Source organism: Etheostoma cragini, chromosome 22 (assembly GCF_013103735.1).
Source record: "Etheostoma cragini isolate CJK2018 chromosome 22, CSU_Ecrag_1.0, whole genome shotgun sequence".
NCBI classification, from domain to species: domain Eukaryota; kingdom Metazoa; phylum Chordata; class Actinopteri; order Perciformes; family Percidae; genus Etheostoma; species Etheostoma cragini.
Window position 1 is genome coordinate 12,602,789 of NC_048428.1, and position 21,652 is coordinate 12,624,440.

Below are 21,652 nucleotides of genomic sequence, written 5' to 3' on the forward strand. Positions count from 1 at the left end.
CCCCCAAACAGACAAATCTGAGAATGGTATTGATTATCTCATCTAACTCTTGTCAAGAAAGTGTACAAGTGTATTCCCCACAATGTGATACTGTTGGTAACACTGCCATGTTTAATCTACTATAATGTTTGTCAAATGTGGATACTTTGTTATGACCTTTTGAGACTGAATAAAAATAGGTTGGAACAGGAACTCCATAAATGGGAATCACATATCAGATGTAAGAAAAGGGAAATAAATCCATGTGCAATGTTAACACTATGATACAGTCTTACTCCTAACCTCTAGGGAGCGATAGAGAACCCCAGCTGTTTCCCTCTCCTGTGCGTAACAGAGTCTCGTTGGTCAGGCGCAGCGGCGCTCTCTCCCTAGACCCTCCCACTAGCAGAAGAGTGACACGCCATTCAATCGCTGCCTGGCCCTTCGCTTGTAGGAAGCAGGAGGCATCTTGGAGCGTTCTCGTACACAAGGATAATAATACTATCTGATAGAAACCGACCACATCTGCGCTGCGTGAAGCAAAAGTTCAGCCGAATTGTGTCGACATGGGGATCCGAAAAAAGACAAACAACAAGAATCCGCCAGTGCTGAGCCATGAGTTTGTCATCCAAAACCATGCCGATATTGTTTCCTGTGTTGCTATGGTGTTCCTTCTCGGGCTCATGTTTGAGGTAAGTCCCGTCCACATGTTGAATGGGTTCCAGTTGGGGGTCATGCGGGGACGCTCGCCCCGCCAGAGTGGACGGACTACTGCTGGACAGGATGCCGAATACTCCCCATCGGTTCTCCTGGAAAGTGACATGGCTGTCTGATCTGTTCTTCACACTACTTCCTCCCGTTGTCCAAAGTTTTCTGTGCACGGTGGCCTCGTTTTTTGCATTTAGTCAACGAGATTGCCGACCCAGTCTGATAGCCTTGGATTAGGTTTTCATGAAGATTAAAAATGTTTTTGTCTTTATTAAAAGCGACGTGGGCACGAGAGTTATAACTGCCCATCTGGCTGCATCTAATGTTGAAATCGATATTTCAAAACACTCGTCTACAGGCCCACCTTTTGATCATAATAAAAAACAAAGTTTTTCATGTGAAATACTATTTATGGAAACATCGTAGTATGTTGCAGACTTGTAACGTTGTATAAATCTCGTTGGCTGTCCACCGCTCTCGACTAGGTTAGTTTATGCGTGGATGTGTTACGTGGCAATCACACAACGACTGAGAGGGCTGTCATCACAGAAACTCGCCTGCCCCAAAGTGAAAGTTGTCCTTGGAGCTAATCAGCGTTTTAAATGGAACTTGATGCTGCGTGCTGACAACGGGGACCCGTTCATACATGTCTGTGCTGCATGCTGGTTTACTTTCTCTCAGATTTATGTTGCATTTCAAGCGTGTTTCATCTTCGGTGAAAAGCAGCGCCCTTAGTGTAAAATTTGCAATAGTTTTAACTACTTCCTGTTTTGGTTTTACAAAGTAAAATTCCTGTTCAATAACAGCTGTTGCAACCTGGATATTGTATCGTAATGGCAGCGTGGACATGTTCAAAAGGATGGCTGTTTATGACATTTTATCTAAAAGGTGAATACTTCTTTGTATTTATTTTCAGCGTGTTGTCCACGTAGTTCTTTTGTTGTGAAAGAGGAATAAGCAACCTTCCATTTTCACCTATACATTTGGCTATGTTGATGGAGCTATTCGCTGCTATACATTTACTTGGTTGGATCATGTTTAACACGTCAGTAATAATACCCCTAATACTGAGTACACGTGTAATTGTTCTAGTTGTATGTTCTTTTTATTCTATTCTTAACACCTCTGCAGAGGGAGTTGGTACTGCTTCATAACATTTGTGCTGTTGTCACCGTTATATTACATACTAATTCCCATATGGCCTCATATATTTGGCTGATCTTTGCGTATTATTTTCCTAAAATTGCTAGAATAGGTTGCTAAGATAAAACAGTCAGTGACACTTTAAATTCAATATTCATGAGTCACAGTTACAGTCACTTTGTTATTGGTATTTATGGAAATCCTTGATATACAAATGCAGTGCTCCAAGTTCTAGTGTACAAGTAACCCTGTTGGATTTTACAGTAAAATATGTATTTGTGCACATGTGCAGACTAACATGTTTTTTTCTCCTGTCTATCTACAGGTCACCTCAAAGTTTGCAGTGTTATTCATAACTGTCCAGTACAATGTCACCATAACAACAAATGGTAAGTAAAGGATTAAATTGAGGAAATTAGACTTATATGGTAAGAACAGATGTTATCAGATAACGTGTTAAAAGGAATACTCCAAGTTTTGGGTTTTGACATATACCGTATTTTCTTAGATTTGTCCTGCTGGAAGCCTCTCATTTGGATTCTAGACCGGTTCTTGCATGGCTTTACACAAAGCCATTTGAGAGCTCCTTTTTTTTCCTTTTGGAGCTAAATTTAGTCCGCCTGATTTATAAAAGTTCTCCTGTGGCAAGGTTGTGCTTCGTGAATTTGGGCTGAGGGGTAAAATTGGCTTCTGAATTCCAGACCTGGCCATTTCAAGGTTGTCGAATTCTTTGCCAACTTTAGATACTGTTGAAGGAATGTACAACCCCAGAGCTTATTTATACTCTGTCATACAGGTTGGAGTTTTCCAGGCTGCCAGTCGGTGATTTAGTTCTTATCTGAGAGACCTTACCTCGTACCGAGCTCTGTAACTCATTTACAGCATGTATCTAATTAGACAAATAACATGCAGCGCCTAAATCTCTTTGTAGGGAAACTAATTCAATATCGCCACTGTATTTTTTTCCTTTCGCTGTGCGGACTTTTACAAATAACTGGACTGATTTTGTTACGTGGTTGCATAAACCATAAACACATCAGTGCCGAACAGGCTTTTCTCAAGTTTGCTGGGAACTGTGTTTCTGTATTGTCTTATTTCTGTGCGGCAACTCATCACATTATTCAGGGTTTTACTGATACTGGGTTGGAGACTGTATGGATAATATGTAACATTAGAAAGACAGAAGAGGCTCTGTGTGTGACAGTAACTGTGGCGCGACAATCGGTGTCTCTGGCGTTTTCGAAGTGTTGTAATACTGCACGTTTTAGAGTCACTAACGCTAACACCGCATGAATTAAGGTTATTAAACACAGAATCACTGGCTTGGCAGTTCATGTTAAGGATGAACTGTGGGCAAATGGAATTTTTGTATATGATTAAAACACATTCCACCTTAGAAGTATGAAAAGAATATGTCATGCTCACTGTGATGGCTCTGTATGACCTATGTGCATGCTGCTGAAGGCCCAGAGGAGACAGCCGTGAACCACTTCCACCATGGCATCAAGGACTTGGCCACAACCTTCTTCTACATGCTGGTGGCCATCATCATGCATGCCATTATCCAGGAGTATGTGCTGGATGTAAGTGAGACCCAAACCTGACTACACAGACTTTAATCTCAACAAGGAGTTCTGAATTTGTTGTATTGTTGTTCATCTTTTCAGAAAATCAACAGAAAGAAGCACTTCTCCAAAACCAAGCACAGCAAGTTCAATGAGTCAGGCCAGCTCAGTGCCTTCTACTTATTCTCCTTCGGCTGGGGCGCAAGCATCCTGCTTTCTGTACGTACAGTAGCGAAGCTGACATCTTTCTTTACATGTGCCCCAAAACGGTCCATGATTGTAATTTAAATGTCTTTGTTCTTAGGAAAAGCTCCTGTCCAATCCAGTCACCCTGTGGGAGGGTTATCCCCATACACTGATGTCGTAAGTTTGTAATTTTGTGTGTGGAGGACATGTGCATTTTAGAGATAGTCTGTTATTTCTTTGTGGTTTAAATAGACAAGAATAGCTGTAAAATGTTACTTCATTGGTAATTGTATAAGAGCTTTAAGTGTTAATTACAAATTTTGTAACTCCTGTTTTTCCTTCAGATTCCAGATGAAATTCTACTTCATTTGTCAGCTTGGCTACTGGTTACACGCTCTCCCTGAACTGTATTTTCAAAAGACAAAAAAGGTGTGTGTGTGTGTGCGCGTATGTGTGTGTGGTTTTTGGAATAGTCTGACATACTGCGGTTGTCGGTTGGGACCCAGTGGCTACTTCCTGTTTGACTTCCTTGGTTATGTTTCATTGTTAGAAAGAATCATACTCGCCCCTGCTTATGTACTATGCAGAGTAAATATTTTGACCATTCTTGGCCTTCCATCCTTTGTGTTTACTGTTTAGGAGGATATTCCACGCCAACTTGTGTACATCTTCCTGTACCTGGTCCACATTGCAGGTGCCTACATTCTAAAGTAAGTAACTGCCACTTTGTAAAGCCTAAAATTACGTGTGTAATTGTGTGGTACACATGGCATTTCTCCTGTGTTTGTACACCGCCCCTACAACAAAACGTTTGTGGGGCAGAGTTGTGCCCCCATGTCCTGTCTGTTGGTATAAAGGGGACTCGTGTGTCTTTCAGTCTGAACCGTCTGGGTCTGGTCCTGCTGGTGTTGCACTACTTTGTCGAGTTCCTGTTCCACGTTTCCCGCCTGCTCTACTTCAGCAACGAGAAGAGACAAACGGGGTGAGTTCTCGTGTTCAGAATGGGGTGATTTGTCTGTGAAATTCCAACAATTAAGAATTACCAATGGTATAAAAACCCTCCTCTTGTCTTCCAGTTTCACCATATGGGCCGTCTTGTTTGTCCTTGGGCGGCTGCTCACCCTGTCTTTGTCCGTCCTCACCGTGGGCTTTGGCCTTGCCACATCTGAGAATCAAGGATTTGATTTGGCTGCAGGAAACTTTAATGTTATTTTTGTTCGGTAAGTGAGTCTGAGAAGAAAAAACAAGACTACTTAATCCTAAAATGATATTTTTCAAAACTAGTCACTGGATTCAACAGTCTTTTCAAATTTAACATTTATCAAGCCATACAAAAAATGCTCTCTGAAATATATCTTTAGCGTTATTAGAGTTGGCCACTTAGAAAAAAGGAGCAAGAGCTCATTTCTATGGTCACTGTTGAGTACTGAGGTTTAACAGTCATACAGGAAGGGCTATATTGTAAAAAAGGAAGAGAGCTGTTCACCAACACCACCAGAATGAAATGCAACCTTAATACATCTTGTGTTGAGTACAAGCAAAGCCAAGTGAGAGAATTCTTCCTCTGTTGCTCTAACTACGTTTTCAATCACCATTGCTATCTTTACACGCACACACACGCACAACCTCACAACACACATCTTTATTAACCTTTTGATTTACTGAACGTTTCCAATTTTTTATTAGGATAACTGTCCTGGCTGCCATCTGCCTCACTCAGGCCTTCATGATGTGGAAATTTATCAACTTCCAGCTACGCCGGTGGAGAGAGCATGCCCAAACTCAAACCTTGAAGAAGAAACAAGTTCCTTCCAAGAGCAAATCAAAGAAAGACAAAGGTGAGCAACGGGCACAAAGTATACGGCGCATGTACTTAATTATGAATGAGTACTGGACATTTCCCCTAGCAATAAGATAAATATCAATCAATACATGCATTTATTCTCAGTATGTCTGTAATCTTCATGCTTACATATACTTAACATAATGAATTAATCAAATGTGGATGTGTCCTTTGTTTTTAGCCAATGGAGTAAATGGAGTGAACTCCCATGGAGCCGATTCTCCAAGAGCAAAAAAAGAGAAGTCATCATAAATACATTCCCTTCTGCGCCCTCTATTGCCTCCTTCTCAAAGAACCATCTCCCCCCCCCCCCCCCCCCCCCCCCCCCCCCCCCCCCCCCCCCCCCCCCCCCCCCCCCCCCCCCCCCCCCCCCCCCCCCCCATACCTCCGCGGCTGTATCCAGCCATCAGTCCCTCCAGCTCCTTGACCACCATTTTCAGTTCCCACAGGACTGACTTCCCAGCTGGACTTCAAGGGTCAGAATGCATATAGCTTTGCTTGTAGCCAGTCGTCCAGCACGCCTTGATTTAAAAAAGAAAAAAAATCAGTGCTCCGCTGTGCCATTTCAAACGAAAAAAGAAAAGAAATTACTAAATAAACTATGAAAAAAGACCTTATTTAAGAAGTGCCTATTGATACAGATTGTTTTGTACATGATGTGTAATTTAAAAAATTCAGGAATGCTGACATCAGTGTTTGTTTTCTTGAATCAGGTCATTCCACGCTTTTACCTAAATAGGGGTTATTACAGCTTGTGATTTATTTTCCTTTTTTCCTTGTATTTATAAGTGCTAGTCGAACTCCTCTTCTTTGCCACTGACTCCTGTCCCTCCTCCTTTTAGGGATATTTGTAAACATTATATGGAGTTTATACATTTCCTTATACCTCTTAATTTTCTGTCAGCGAAGGTTGCATACCGTCTTGGTATAATCTCTGGGTTCACACCACAGACTTTTCAAACTCAGTCAGCAAAACATTGTTACGTTTTTGCCATGTCAATGGCCAACAGACACCTTAAGATGGAAAGTGGAGTAGCAAGTTTTCACTCGTAGGTAGAGTAGGGAACAGTGTATTAAAGCAACCAAGGAAAACAGGAGACATCACCCTGTAATACTGTAAGTAGATTCACGTTTCAGTATTGTGCAAAGCTGCCAGCAAAAACGTAGTAACCTGATGTAGCGCTTAATTATGAGTTTAAAGCAGATTTGTAATCAATACAGAACAGATTCATTGCCATAAAATGATACCAAATTTTGAGCAGTTTTGCCCATAACACTCATTGAATGAGCAGACTGCGTTTTAGTTTTGAGTGATGAGAAATTTATAAGAAATGGAGAGGAAAATCCAGCAAAACATCCCTTTAGTGAGTTTGATTGAATCACTGTCTTGTATGGTCCCTAACCATTTGCTGTTTAAGTGGACTGGGTTTACTCGGGTTTATTTGTTTTGCCTTGCATATTATTGCTTACCTTTAAAAAATGTCCTCTAGAATGATTTGTTGTTAAAGCATGGACTGGGAATTAAAAAAATATATATATATTTTGTTTGACTGTTTTCCCCCCTACCCACAGATCGTGCCAAATGAGCTTGGTTGACTGTTGATGTATGCCTTTCACTTACATGCTGTAAAATGAATTTACAAAGCTATGGAGTGCAGTCAACTGTATTGTAAGAATTAATCTCCTAGGTAACACTGGCTAATTCTAAAGAATAAACCCATTAACTACCATAGGTACACAGGAGCAATTCATGGTTGCCTCTGGCTGTATATCAGCAGTGTATGTTGGTTTCTCAACTTTTCCTTATGGTTTATCTATGCTACAAAGAAATAAATTGTTTTATTGATAAAGAACCAGAATTGTTTTTGCTTTCACTTAACCCAGTATCACACATTTGCCTCAAGGGGGCTTTTCAATATGTAGAGCATTTGTTACCCTCTATACTCAGTACCTTGATTCGGATAAGGAAAAACCTTTACCGGGGAAAGAATGGAGGAAATCTAATGAGGAGCAACAGAGACTGCATCCCTCTTCCATGACGAACAGGCATGCAATGGATGTTATGTGCACAGACTTATTAGCATTCGTTGTAGCCTACACGTTTTACCATTTGCCTAAGGAGATAACAGAGGGGATGTGTAGTAATTATAAGACGGAGCAACTGCGAGAAAAACCTACACAAATGGTTTGTGGTTGAATGTGTCTGCATGGAGTTTCTGTTCTGTCCAGTACTCGGTTTCATGAAAACATGTACCACCCTTTTGATATTTTAGCTATCCGCCACTTGGTGGCAGTGTTGCACGTGTTTGTTTAAATTAGAGAAAACGCCTGCCTGCATTGATCCATGACCACACAGTTAACCAAGGTAGCTAAATAAGTAGGACACGCTTATTTGTAACATTTCTAAAGCGTGTCATGTTAGCTTGCCGTTTGTATTTTAATACATTATGTTAATTTCATAAAATGGCAAACAAAATGGTGTTGTTTGTTGAAAAACTCTAAGCCGCTGTTGCACATTTTCCTCATCCCTGTGTAGTGTCAGATAAAGCTTCTTAAAATGAACTTGGTTAGGTTGAAATTTAACTTTTGTCTATGTGTTTAAAGGAAACTTCAACCAACGTTATCTTTCTTTTACCAGCCTTTTTATTTGCGCCACAGGGCTTACACAAATAATTGTATAGGTTGACATGCAGCTTTATGACCGTACACACGTTAGTAAGCAGTATTCACTGTTGTAAATGTATTGTTACATATATTACAGGCATATAGTTCCATAGTCCCTTTTAAACATTACATTAACGTCCCCTACTGACAGTCGTGACACGGTTGTGTTTTTGAAGTATCTGTCAGGGGTTGTCAGAATGTCAGCAAATGTATGCTGTTCAAAAATCAAGTATTATCGTGTCATCCTAACCAGTAAATCGCCGTTGGGTTGCTTACGAACCCTGGCGGTACTGAGTTGATACCATAGGTTGATACTGCTGGAGCCCCGTGATGTGGTTTGGTGTGGGGGAGGATAGCAGCTACCAGCCAGATAAACACTCAAGCATTGGTTTGCACAGCAGGAGTAACATGGCGGCACAGTTAGCCAGCAGAAATGTTGTTTCACTACCGCGAAGGTCAGAGTGGCGCCTGATAAACGGAATTTAACAACGAGGACACAGCCGAAAGTATTACATCGTAAGTAGACACATGTGCTGGCGCTTCTTGTTGAGACGGGACGTTGTGTTTTCGTTGTGAAATCCATTATCCAATGCGAGGTCTTCAATCTCGGTTGTGTGTCTGTCTGGCACAGGCTCTCGCTTCGGCGTTAGCTTATTAGCAAGCGTTAGCTTCTTGGCTAAGCCCGCTGCCTGTCTCAATAGTGTTTTCTGCAGCAAACTCAATTAGAAGGCTCAGACAACGAGCTCGCAAGCGAGTTATTGCAATGTTATGTCAGATGTTTAATGTTGAGTTGTGGTAGCCACAAATACCTTGGATGTAAAGTAAAATGTAGCGTGCACAATACTTTCATATGTCATTGTTTTTTGTGCTGAGTGAGCGTGTGACCGGACGAAGTTCGTCAGTAACGTTACAGCAGGAACGTAGTTAGCATGCTAACTGTTTAGCTGCAGGCTAGTATGGCTAGTTCAACGTCGTTGTCAGAATATACGAGTCAGTCCGGACAGTTCTCTCCACCATGTGTTTGAGCGGGCGGTTAACCTTGTTGGTTGCAGTATTATTCATGCCTCGGTTCTACTTGCTACGTTAGGTGAGTTGACGAAATTTCTGCATTTGTTCAGGGTAAAGGGACCATTCTCAATTTTTGCTGAACTACTGTTTCTCTTGTGTTTGACTGACGTTACTATGCATTCTCGATGTGCTTCTACTACTTAGCTAGTTAGCAGCCAAGCTATAATGTGAGCACTTTGCCTCTTAAACCAACAGCTTCTAAAACCTTTGACAAAAGTGTTCAAAAAAGGTATCCATGGACTTCGCAAACGTTACACACCATATACCCAGACTGTCGCTCTACGATCGAAATTGGAAGAAGAAAATAGTGCGTGCAGTTTGTTGTGATACTGCTTTCCAAAAACGTCATAAACCTATAATTATGTTTCACACCATCAGGTGGCAACACATTTAACAGGCATTCACGTAGGCTTCATTGTGGATATGTAAATAGAGGCAGGATCTGTAATTCAATACACAAGATGTTCTAAAGATGCAGTATTTGTGTTGTTGTGCCTGTGTTGAGAGAGCAATGCACTCATTTTAAGGGCTCCCCTGCTTGACTGATTCAGGACTATACAGGCAGACAGCTCGTGCCATTTCAGTGATTGTCAACATTCCTCAGTAATGCTGGAGGAACGCATCTTGTGGAACCAGTTGAGCAGTTTCTGTTACTTCACTGTGCCCACCTGATGGTGCACATTACTCGTTTCACATCACAGATGTGAGATTTTAACATGGCATGTTGTACAGTTGCGGTTTGAATGCAACTTTAGTGCTTCTGTGGAGATGTGATGGATTTCAACATTACAGGTAGTCTTATGCAAAATAAATTATCAATGAGTTAAAAATAAACAATAATGGAATGTGGTTCAGATTTTACATTAACAGCCCATTAAATATCAAACATCAATATTTGTGTGCATTCCTTTCACCTGCATGCATGTGTTGTCTGTTAACCACATTAATCGTACTCCTCCTGTCAGCCCGAGCATATTATCTATGAGGCATTGTGCCTGAAGTTGTTGACTTTGCCAATTGCAGTTAAACAGAACTCACTCTCTACAAGTATGTTTGTTTGGTGGATATTGGCTCAAATAGTTTCTCCGTAGAAGACAGCACAAGTTAAGAAGTACAATTTCTTCTACAGCTGACCAGATTTAGATTTTGAGTGTGTGTGTTAGATCAGTGAGGACACAGAGCATGCATATAATGCCTGTGACAAATGCAGTCCTGTACAGATGGAAGCACACATTCCTACATAATATTGCTTGTGTTGTATGTTGTAGTTAAGGCTGACGTGTACTTGTTTGCGATAAGAATCATGTAACCGGGCTTTTGCCTTTGCATTGTACACTGAAAAATTGGTTCTATGTCTTTTCGACTTAATAGTGTGATAAGACTGTTTGGATGACAGTTTGGGAATTCACGCGAGTGTGTATGCATGTATGTTAATGTTTATAAAAGGATAGCTGGTTGGAGGTTTTCTCACTCGAACATGGCATAGTTAGTGTAATGGGTGTTACCTAGAAGTAATTCTCTGCCTGAACACATAACTAAAGCTACAGTATAGCAACAGGTGTGTGACAGTAATGCTCAGCTTGTCACATGGTTCGGAAACATTCTCTACATCCATCTCTTGCTTGCTACTAGTTGTTTTCTCTCAGTCTGGGCTTCACTCACCCTCTGTAATTTTCTTTACACAAACCCATCATTTTATATTGTTGTTTAGTTCTTTTTGGTTGCCTACCCCATGTTCAATGTGTGTTCATAATTCTGTAAAACAAAGCAGTATTTTTCTGTGCACTTGGAGACAAGCCTCTCATCTTGCAATCAATGACTTTTGCCCTGTGATAGACTTGCGTCACCTGAGTGATACCGTAATCATTTGACCCTTGTTCTGTAGCTTCAGTGCCAGTTCTTGGGTTGTCTGTCACTGTAAGCCTAACATGATAGTCCACTAATAAGTTTTTTTCTTTTTGTACTGTAGCCTCACTATGTTACATTAAATTAGTTTCTTGTATGTATGAGACAGTCTCCACAACTAAAAACTGATTATTTTTTTTGGTTTTAAGCACAAATGATAGTCTAAACAAAACCTGGGAAAATAGTGACAGCAGAGGTTGTTTGTAAGTTACAAATAGTATAAAAACCTGTTTTTCAAACTTCATGTAATTTCCTTTTTGGGGGAAGGCTGTAGTGAGAATTATTTTGTTACTAGGGCATACAACTTATCTTATCAACTTAACCTATTTTAGGTTAAACTACTGCTATTATTATTATTATTATTATTATTGCATGTATGTAACAGTGCTGTTTTTGTGAATGTATGTTAACGATCGAAATGGCAACAAAATTATTTGAATGTAATTAAAATGATTGCTTAATTTAGGATATTGGCCTAAACTAACAACAAACATTCTTTTTTGAATTTCAGGTGCCAGTTTATGGCATATTATTACATTTTTGCCCTTTGCCCCCCTTAATTTCTGACGCTGTGCTTATGTCACATTTGAAGCACAAATGCCAAATACAATTAAAATAAATGTATTTGTAGCTTGGACTGTTGGTTGGCCAAAACAAGCAATTGGAATATGTCATCAAATTTATCAGCAACAGAAAAAAAATCATTAATTGCTGTCCTAATCTCATTATTTGGGATCTTAATTCAAATATTTGCATAACTAATTGACTTGACTTATTTAATTAATTCAAATCTCTTTCTAAGATGGGCCATGTTGGAGAAGTCTTGATATTGTGTTAGGGATAAATGTGATAAAGTATGACACCTAATCAATCTAAGAAACACTTTTGTTTAAATTATGACATAGGCCTGAATCCCTTTTTTAAACATATCCCGTTTTACTAGTCAACTACTCTGTGCCTCTTGTTTCCACACACTTCTGTTTGCTAACAACATTATGTTTACTCATTTGGTAAATGACATCCCTGCCTCTGCTGCTAAGTACATACAGCTCCTGAACAACCCCATACCCGTCTATCCTACACAGACTCTTTAATGTGTTGTCCTGGGCTCCTTTTTAAAAAGGGTGTCAAGTGACAGAATCCAGCCCTGGCAGCAATCTAGGCTGAATTTTGCAAAGTATTACTGCCCTTGCTTAAATCTGTAAATTCCACTAAAGAGACCAAATTTTTAGGCAAACATACGAGGGTTGCGTTGCTTTTAGAGATGAATTCTTTGACCAGAACAGTTAAAGAACACTGTAATTTTAAGCACTTTCCTGTCTTTACATTTTTTTATTTATTTAGGAAGTAACCTCAAATTATTTAGACCAAACTTGAACGTAGACTTTGGCTGTGTGACAAGATGACAAACAAATGCAAGAAACTATGTAGCTTCTGGTCAGCTTTAGTTGTAATCTGTTCTGCTACAACTAAACAGATAACATATCTGTTTATCACATGATGTATAAGGGCCACAGTGTATTCCTGACATGAATCACTGCTCCCCTGGTATCTATTTGCCTTGTCTCACTGAGCATCTCACCCTGCTGTCTCTGCTATTGTGTTGTCATGGAAACAGCAGTGTGACAGGTCCTGGGTGGGCGAGAGGGATGAGTTGTGGGGAAATGGCTAGGATTTTACAGCGAAGGGAGATGGGGGGGGCAGAGGAGACGTCAACAGCGAGGCAGAGATGTTTGATGGAAAGCTGAGAGGGCTTTGACATGGAAGAGGAGGAGCTGGAGTATTTACTCCCTCTCTGCTTCAAGGCATGTTTTCATTGTGTTTTTTAGCTGAACTCAAATAGGCCATCTATCTATGCTAAGAGTAGGTCCTGTCTCGTTAAAAGCAGCCTGTACAGGATCTTTTTTGGTGCAAGTGTAGAACTGAAATTATCCAAGTACACTACAGTGCATGTCATTGAAGAATCGCCTATTTAACAATGAAGAGAAGCGCTGTCAGATATAAGCTTGTCTGGCTGCCAGACCTATCTCCACGGTGCTGTGTAGTAAGGTCTGGCTACACCACAGATACATTCTAGGTTAGGGGAAAAACATTCTAAGTTGTTTGCATTTCTTTAAAAACAATCATCTTGGATAGGGCTGAATGCTATTGTGTTTTAGCATCGACATCGCAATGTGCGCATGCGCAATAGTCACATTGCAGGACGTTGCTATGTTGGCTTTTTTGCTGCTTGATAGAAAAGTAAACTTTCACCGTTCTCCTTTTACATGATTATTACCCTCCGACCCTTCGCCTTTTAAGACGGTTGTCATGTGAGCATGTGTATGTGTGACTTTAGTCCAACGGGGTTTGTTGAAGGACGCGAGGCTCTTCGTGTGTAGAAAAGTACCGTAGGCAGCAACTGCCGCTGACACAGTAATGCGCATAGTTTTCGATGGGTAGTCAGTGAAGCTACAGTATTCCGTGTTTTTATGTTTGCTGCATATACAAACTAAATCACCTGATTCATGCAACATAATCACAATGTCTCCCTGACATTTCCCACGCAGAATGCTGCTACCTGCCAGGCTAAAGCTAATACAGGTAGCCTAAAGAAACAAGGGGTTCGTCTGTCCCAACTAACAATATGGTTTGGAGCTGCGCCACTGGAAACATAACACTAATCCCTACAGAAGTCTGTGTCTGATCTAACGTCATTTCCAGTGATTTAATTGTTCTCATGGCATTTTTCCACTGCATTGTATCTACGCTACTCGCCTCAACTCCACTCGCCTTTTTTGGTTTTCCATTACGAAAAAAATTCCCTGGGACCTGCTACCAGGTTCTTTTATTTTTATATTTTTTAGTACTACTTAAGTCAAGATTCCAAGCGAGCTGAGGCGATACCAAAAGGTGAAACCTGCAGACTGCTGGTTGGTCGGATCCCTGCGTTTTCAGCAAACAAGAGTGCTGAGTGTGTGTCCAGAACAAACGCAACCTTTAAAAAAAAAAACGATAGATTATCTACTCTCTGCACTATTCTCACTTTTCAACTGTTCAATCTTAAGTGCTGTAAGGGGCTTTAGCATGTTGTTTTCAATATTGCACACTGTTACTTTAAAAAAAACAAGACACTATATCAAAGAAAAGTTTTTATTTAGTTTTTCAAGTAGCATATGAAACCATCCCGGTCTTCTTCCTCTGCACCCTGTGACAGTGTCACCACCGGCTCTGCTGTCCCAGATGCATCCCAGTCGTTGTCATAAGTCTCTCCAACCAGAGATTTCACCAGTCTTACATCGAATTACCCCCACCAGACGGTCTGCGACGGCGATTTTTGCAAAGCATTAATGCTCTGAAACACAAACAGTACACAGCATACATGTTTTGGTGTGTAAGCATGGTTGCTAAAGTTCATGTACTTTATTAAATACTAACTGTGACCCTTAACACATGCAAATGTTCGCTAACGTTACCAGGAAACTTAACTTACCCTTTTGTGTCGGCGAACAATAGTCATGTCAACGTCTGAACTCCGTAGGAATTCCCAAACCCCCGGTTTAATTTGTTTTTTTTCAGCTGTGATTTTTGCTGCTTCCTTCATCTTCTTTTGAAACAAAACAATTCTTCTGGCTGTGGCAAGTAGCCAACGTGCTGTTGTGAGTCGCGTTGAAAATTCCATCATCACGCGTAGCTATGGTGACCATCTACGCTGAGGCGTTACTCAATCTGCAATGGAAAACGGACGCAGAGTGCGATAAATTGAGACGAGGCAAGTCGAGTTGTTACCAGCAGTGGAAAAACACCATTTGATACACAGAGTTTGTTGCTGGTGTGTGTGACGTGCAGGTCTGATCAATTTGTCAAACTAACGAGCAGGCCCCGCTAGTCGACCATAACTTCAAATTTAGTGGAAGCAACATGCAGTCACTGTCATACAATATAGCCTGGATTGATAGGATTAAATGAATAAAATGGTGTCATGCTAGTCTATTTCTACCTAATTTCCCTCTCCAAAACCACTTCGGAAGAGTAACATTAGTCACAGCACTTACTTGCTGTGGTGTTTTGTAAAGAATTAAAGTTCAACAAAGAATGGTTCACATTAGAAAAGATCCCATTTCATTTTTTTTTTTCTATGTAGAGGCACTCCCCTACAAAATCACCGCAGTAGTCGAGAAGGATTTATTATTTCCAAATAGAGCTATTTATGCCAACTTTTAAAATTATTTTTCTTTTTTCATAACGCAATATATATTACAGGGGGCAAAACATTTGCACCCTGCCTAAGAAAACACCAAATTAAATATCAAATGGTTAGTTGTTCACACATTAAAGTAACATGAGCTATTTAAATTAGCTGGATACATGGTTAAACGTAATTTGCCCTTAGCATTTTAACTGTGTACATTTTGAGAGAATTTTGAGAATGACAACACACAGGAAGAGGAAGGACAAGGACATCGGTTGCTAGGCTTTATCCTGAAAATGTACTTTGTTGATCCATATCACAAATAAGCTAAAAACTGGGTTTGCTCTGGATCAACAAAATGGACTCCTGTGACATTACAGTTGATTATATGGAACCCAAGTGTTCTCTTGTACAACGTGCACCTTTAGTGTTTGGCTATCAAGAGGTCAGATCTGTGATGAATGTTAAAGTGTTCTTGACTTGTCTCTGATCATTTTCCTTGTGGGTTATTTCCCTGTGGCAGGCGGTTTGTGTTAGATTGATATGGCTAGTTATTGAACCTGTAATGTTTTTAAAACTGAGATTTGTAACATCACACCATGGGCTGCCTTGTGCTTTACTCCCATGAAGACTAAACCGGGGCTCCAAGGATCTGGAGGCTCACAGGCAATCCAATGATTTTGACAGTCCACACTCTTCCACTTATGTAGGTCAGCTACAGCAAAGTGCATATTGATCTCCCAAGCTAAATGATATTGTGGTGTCTACTGCTCATTGCTTAGAAGGTGCCCTCACCCAGTTTGGCTTTAACAGAGGAGACAACAGAGGTCACATACATGACTTTGTGCCAATGTTTCTGCTGCTGGTTTCCCTTGTGTTGCTTAGCTGCACAATATGGTGGATTTTACAAATGGTGCTATTTTGAATATGTACTCAGCACCTCATTTTTATTCACACCTTCCACAGTCATCACCGACCTGATTGTGCTAATAAAATATATAATTAGTAAATAATAAAAAGTACTTATTTAAAGATAGAGGTTAAAAAGTGCTTTATGGAAAAGCAGAAACACCCCTTCCTCTAAGGAATGACAAAGGTAGACCATAAAAAATCCTCTAAATTGATGACAAGACCGAGTTACATAAAGGTTAGGGAGCGTGGGTTATAGTTTTAATTTGTGCGAGTGGCTGAAATGCTTTCCCCTTTGTCATAATGTGTTTGTGACACTGGGTGCTAGCATGTGGTTGGCACCTTTCCCAGTGCCCAGGGTAGAATCCTTGGCACCGAGGGAGGGAGAGAGAACTTGGATTGAGCATGCTGCCTGCTGGAGTTGGGTGGGTGGTCCAAATATATGCAGCGTGAATCTGCCCTAAGAAAATCTGGTATACCATCTCATTCTGGAACGGAGGTAAACGGCACTATCAGGCTGGGCTAAGGTAGTTTTGGAATGATGGGCAGTGCAGGAGCATTTCTCCCTCACTTGTCATAAGGCCAGAGGAATGTGGGGATTCAGTTTCAGGGTTTTCAATTCTGTACACATTGTGAGGGTCAAACTGTGACCAACATGATTTCTCTTTCCCCCTCTCTCATTTGCTCTCTGCCTCTCGCTCAATGCTGACTCAGCAGTGTTCCTTCAGTGACCTATAAATTGTTTTTGCTTGCTTTTTCTTTATCATGTTTTTAGCGGGGTAGGGAATCTCCTCAGCTGACCTGTGTTTTCCATCCATAGTGTACAGTTCAAGTACACCATAGGTTCATATTATGGCTAAATTAAGAACAACCCCATCAACTGAAGCACTTGTTTTCCTTTTTTATTAATCACTAAGAGCATAAAGTGTTACACAGGTTCATGAGCCTCAAATTACGCCCCGTTAACTCCCGCAATTAACCATAAATGGGGAGTGAAACGACCAGTATGAATACCTGAACACATTGTGCCGCTCTACTTAAAGTTAGCTGATGAACATGCAGCCTTAATTTTTAGTAAGTAATCTAGCAATATTTTTCTCAATTAATCATTACTTCCCATGTGATATCATAAACCACCTTTTTTTGACAAATAGAACAAAAAGAACTCAATGTACAGTGACCTAGATCTGTACCAATTATCTCCCTTCATTCATCAGAATATCATCTGTTTTTATATGATAAATGACTATTTTACTTTTGATACATATAAGCAAGTTCTGAAATTCTGCATCATTTATTTTATCCCCCACACCCCCTCCAACAGAACAGTTTGCATGTCAACATGCTCCTGTTCATGCCTTTACTCCAGAGATTTGTGGTTTTGGCACCTGAAGATGCAAGCCATCAAAACAAAACCGCCTCCTATCTCATCTGGCAGTGGAGTGCAAAACAAAGACACTCATTGGAGAGGAGATTACACAGGAGACGCAGCACAATGATGTTACACTGATGCTCTTGCTACAGAGGCTGCAGGACAATGTCTTCATTTAACTCAGCAAAGGGGTGGAGTTCATTGACTTTAAATGCGAATTATTTCGGAAGATGAATTAATTAAGTCATCTCAGATGTTACAATATAGGCTAGTTTGTCTCGCAATCGTTACATACGTGTTTGGGGAGTTGCCTAACACTAATTTTGACACTTTCAGTTGTATTTTAACACAGCAGGGAATTTGTGATTGGTGTTGTCGAGAGAAAACCAAACTGTTTAAGCTGGATGCATGGATCCATCAGTGGTCAGACATCTCAACAGATAACATGAATGTTGTTATTCGGGGTCCAAGCTCGAGGCTGTAGGGACAGTGGTAGCAAAGCTACGCGGTTCACACAGCAGGGCTGTGGGACCCTATATTTGTTTTTAAGCTTTATTTTTCTCAGCGTAAAACTCCCGCTACAGCCTAAACCGTACATGGTGGGTTGTGTCATTTTCAGGACTGGTCCAAAACTCCACTAGGACCTTAGGTGCAACAACTGATCCACTCCCACCACTAGGTGTTCCTATAGCAGAAAAATCTGTGTTTGGCCCTTTAACTCCCAAAATGTACAATGCACATTCAAAAACCAGATGCGTTGCCTTGATCCAACTGAATTGGCTGACTGAGGCCACGGCCATTTCCGCCTAGAATTTTATGCGAGAAAAATCGCAATTTATCAAAAACCTACTTTTTGGAACTCCTCCTACAACGTGCGATTGTTCTGCACAGGACTTTGTACTTAGCGTGTCCTGACAGACCTGACAAAATGTTATTAAAAGATTTTTTTCAAGATCAAAAATTGCACATGCATCTAAGTAGCTAACTATGTAAACACCAACTTTGCCATATTTCAACCAAAACAAAGGCTATCAATGCAAAACTTAAGATTCTTGTTTGCCATGACCCTCTGAAAGCCCCCCACACATTTCAAGGTTCTAGGAAAACTCAATCTAGAGTAGTTTTATTCTTCTTCTTTTTTGCGCAACTTTCTCTGTCTCTCATAACTTTATTGCAACAAACATATAAAAAACAACATTGCAACTTTTAGCGCATTTTATCTACAAAATCTCTTACAACATCGGGCATTTTGGGCCACAACAGTCTTAAAAAAAGTCAGTGAAATCCTAGACAGACTGCTAAATGAAGGATAAGTAGCCATAGTTGTAAGGTCTGCCTGACCTGGCTGTCACCGAGTGTTTTAGCAGGAGACTGTGTAAATGTGGAGAATGACAGAGAGGGAGAGAAGGCTGCTTCACTTTTCTCTTTGCTCCGTCTGGTCCAATTACATGTTCCCCTGTCAGAGCAGCCCTGCTCTTAATCAGGTAATGCTGGGGTTTAAAGTCATCACACTAAACATGCTCTACAGATTATTTACCCTTCTCACACGTTTGTTCAATGGAGCAGACAAACCCTGTGGACCTCCTTCCCTGTCCTAACTTCTTCTAGCTAATTTGAGTCCAAATTAAACTACTGTTGTTTAGTAGTTTGCAGATTCGTCAGACTCTGTAAGTGCGTTTGCTGCGAGTCTGAGCATTGGCCTGTCACATTCTCTCAGTCTTTGGCAGATAAAGTGACATAGTTGTGTCAGCTGATCTCCTCTTCCCCTGCTCTCTGTGCTAACATGGCACCTCCTTATCCTGATTCTGCTTCCACTGTACAGCCCCAGGCCTCCACAGGAACTAATTCCTTACAAACTGTGACAGGCAATAAAAGATGGCAGACATGTACACAAGCACAATAGATATGCCTTTGACATGCAGACTAGTCACAAGATGAGCTCCAAATCATTTTTTCAAAGCAGGACACAAGCAGCTACACAGAAATTGTTGTTATTAACTGCCCACACAACTCCCCACTCTCTTGACTCTGCATTTCCATGGCTCTTTGAGCTACACGCACATTTGCTTTCTCTTGTCATTATGACTTACCTTTTTGACAACACAACATTCAGTCTCATTATGGCACAAGCACGTGTTTACTGTCCCCGAGGTCACAGCTGAAGGAGCTGGCTGTTGGCTATTTGAGCAACAGATGTGAGGGCACCTGGCACAGGGTTACATCTGCATCAGAGCAGCCCATTGAAAACTGCTGCCAAATCAGCGCCAAAGTGTAATAAATAAGTGTTTTATGTGAGGATCTCTTTATATGTTGATGTCACCAAGACAGTCTCCTTCTCCTCACTCCTTTTTTACAATGCTAACAGATTTTTTTGTTGTTGCTGACATTAATCGTTTTTGTTTGAATTGAATACTGTTTACTTAAGTTCACTTTAAGTTCCCTCATATTTTTGTTATTTGGCTTTACAAGTTAAAGTTAGTTTATTCTTTTAAGCAATTCTTTTTGTTTGCGTATGCTGTTTTGAGGTGACCATACAATGATTTCTGAAACTAAATAGTAGGGATGTTATTACCTGTTCCCGACGATACATATTTTGACCGATTTTTAATACAATTAATGAGTTACACAGATAAAACAATTATATTAAAAACAAAAATTAAAGTTATTAAAAAAACGATAAAAGAGAAACAGGCTATGGTCTTTTTCTTTAGTACTAGTTAGTTTGCTAGTGCTAACTTTGAGCTAGTAAGTTGCGTTTTTCAGCTGCTCTTTTTTTGTGTGCATGTAGCTCTCTGCAGGACGATGCTTAGAACGAGACCTGCGTGACAGTGGCCACGATATCAAAGAGGACTGGCAGGTTAATTTGACCGCCCTACAGCAAAATAGCCATGACAATGCTTTCCCTTTCATGTTCAAAGAAAGTGTTAAGGGCATGGAGGATTTGAAACTTCATACATCAAATGTGAGGTCATGCTAACTTCAAGATGAAAATGATATATTTAAGACCTAAGAGTGCAGTAAAGAGTGTTTATTTATTTTTATTCACGTCTTAAAGAAAAGATCTTTCACATGCCAGTTCTTATATATCTATCATGGTATTCCTGATCATGGGTGACTTGCTTTGCTTTACAGTGAGACATCTCACCAGAGAAAACCAGTACAACCACATTCCTATTGCTCTGCTATTGGGCATCACCATTGCGTAAATGGGTAGGGTTGGGTACCAATCCCTTTTGTACCGATACCTTGAATTTGGGACCGGTACCCAACGGTACCTTTTTTTGGTACTTTCCCTACTCTTTTGTAATAATTACAAAATTTTTATTTCAGATGTAAAAATAATTCCAAATCTATTCATCCTAATTACTAAGGACATTGTATTTATTTAAAACATTTTACACACCACACAAAATAACCCCCCCACCCAAACTCGTCACTACAAACTATCAATTATTCATTTCTTACACTGCAGTGTATCTTTTTAGGGCCCGAGAACTGAAGTGCAAGGAACCTATTGTTTTTGTAGGGATTATTATGGGTCCAAGCCCGAGGATGCGTGCACCGCAGTAACGCAAAGCGATCCGCGGTTCACACAGCAGGACTGTGAAACCCTATTGTTTGCCTAGGGTTTCTTCTTCATTTTTCTTCCCCGCATAAAAGCCCCGCTACAGCCTAAACCGTACTTGGTGGCGACGTGCCATTTTCAGGACTGGTCCAAAACTCCGCAAAGACCTCAGACGTAAAAATGGACACACGTCCACCATAGCAGTGACTGTAAAAACCAACATCTACAGTGAGTTGTTAAAACCTTTCTTTTTAGTGAACTCTGTGTACACAAACAGTGTTCTCAATGCTTGTGTCTATGTGTAGATGCCCTGGTGATACTTTGAGAAACGTTTCCTATTGTATAGAGCCTTCGTAGTGTTTTAAAAATAGTGACCTAGGTTGCATTTTGGTGAGAGTTACGCTTTAACTGGCATTGCCGTGAGTCTCTGTGTCTTTAACAAACTGCAGACTAGAGTCCGCGTTGTTGGGCTCTGTCTGTACCGCAGCTCCGCGTGTGTGTCGGAGGTCCACTCTTATACAGCAGGGGGACAGATATGCTCGCGTGAATGCACTCTCGGGTAAAGAGCCAGGTG

At 40.6% G+C, this 21,652-nt stretch overlaps 2 protein-coding genes across 8 annotated transcripts in view; both read left to right on the forward strand.

Moving 5' to 3' along the window:
* The first annotated feature begins 366 nt into the window (after nucleotides 1–366).
* tram1 (translocation associated membrane protein 1) lies at nucleotides 367–7,069 on the forward strand. Of its 2 annotated transcripts, XM_034862733.1 has the most exons (12): nucleotides 367–671; nucleotides 2,156–2,219; nucleotides 3,295–3,413; nucleotides 3,498–3,614; nucleotides 3,700–3,758; nucleotides 3,926–4,010; nucleotides 4,221–4,291; nucleotides 4,459–4,563; nucleotides 4,658–4,801; nucleotides 5,268–5,419; nucleotides 5,606–5,725; nucleotides 5,797–7,068. In XM_034862733.1, the coding sequence occupies exons 1-11, from the start codon at nucleotides 546–548 to the stop codon at nucleotides 5,674–5,676; spliced, it is 1,113 nt and encodes a 370-aa protein (XP_034718624.1). In that variant the 5' UTR covers nucleotides 367–545; the 3' UTR covers nucleotides 5,677–5,725; nucleotides 5,797–7,068. The 2 variants fall into 2 exon arrangements, with proteins under 2 accessions (XP_034718624.1, XP_034718623.1); XM_034862732.1 differs by having other exon boundaries at nucleotides 5,606–7,069.
* A 1,226-nt stretch (nucleotides 7,070–8,295) lies between these two features.
* ncoa2 (nuclear receptor coactivator 2) overlaps nucleotides 8,296–21,652 on the forward strand; it is a 57,583-nt gene continuing 44,226 nt past the window's right edge. For 2 of the 6 annotated variants that reach the window (XM_034862726.1, XM_034862727.1), the window contains exon 1: nucleotides 8,298–8,604. The gene's annotated coding sequence lies outside the window, so the exon portion shown is untranslated. Of the gene's footprint in view, nucleotides 8,605–8,932; nucleotides 9,176–21,652 lie in introns of those variants that run through there. The other 4 variants (XM_034862729.1, XM_034862724.1, XM_034862730.1 and 1 more) reach the window with 4 other exon arrangements.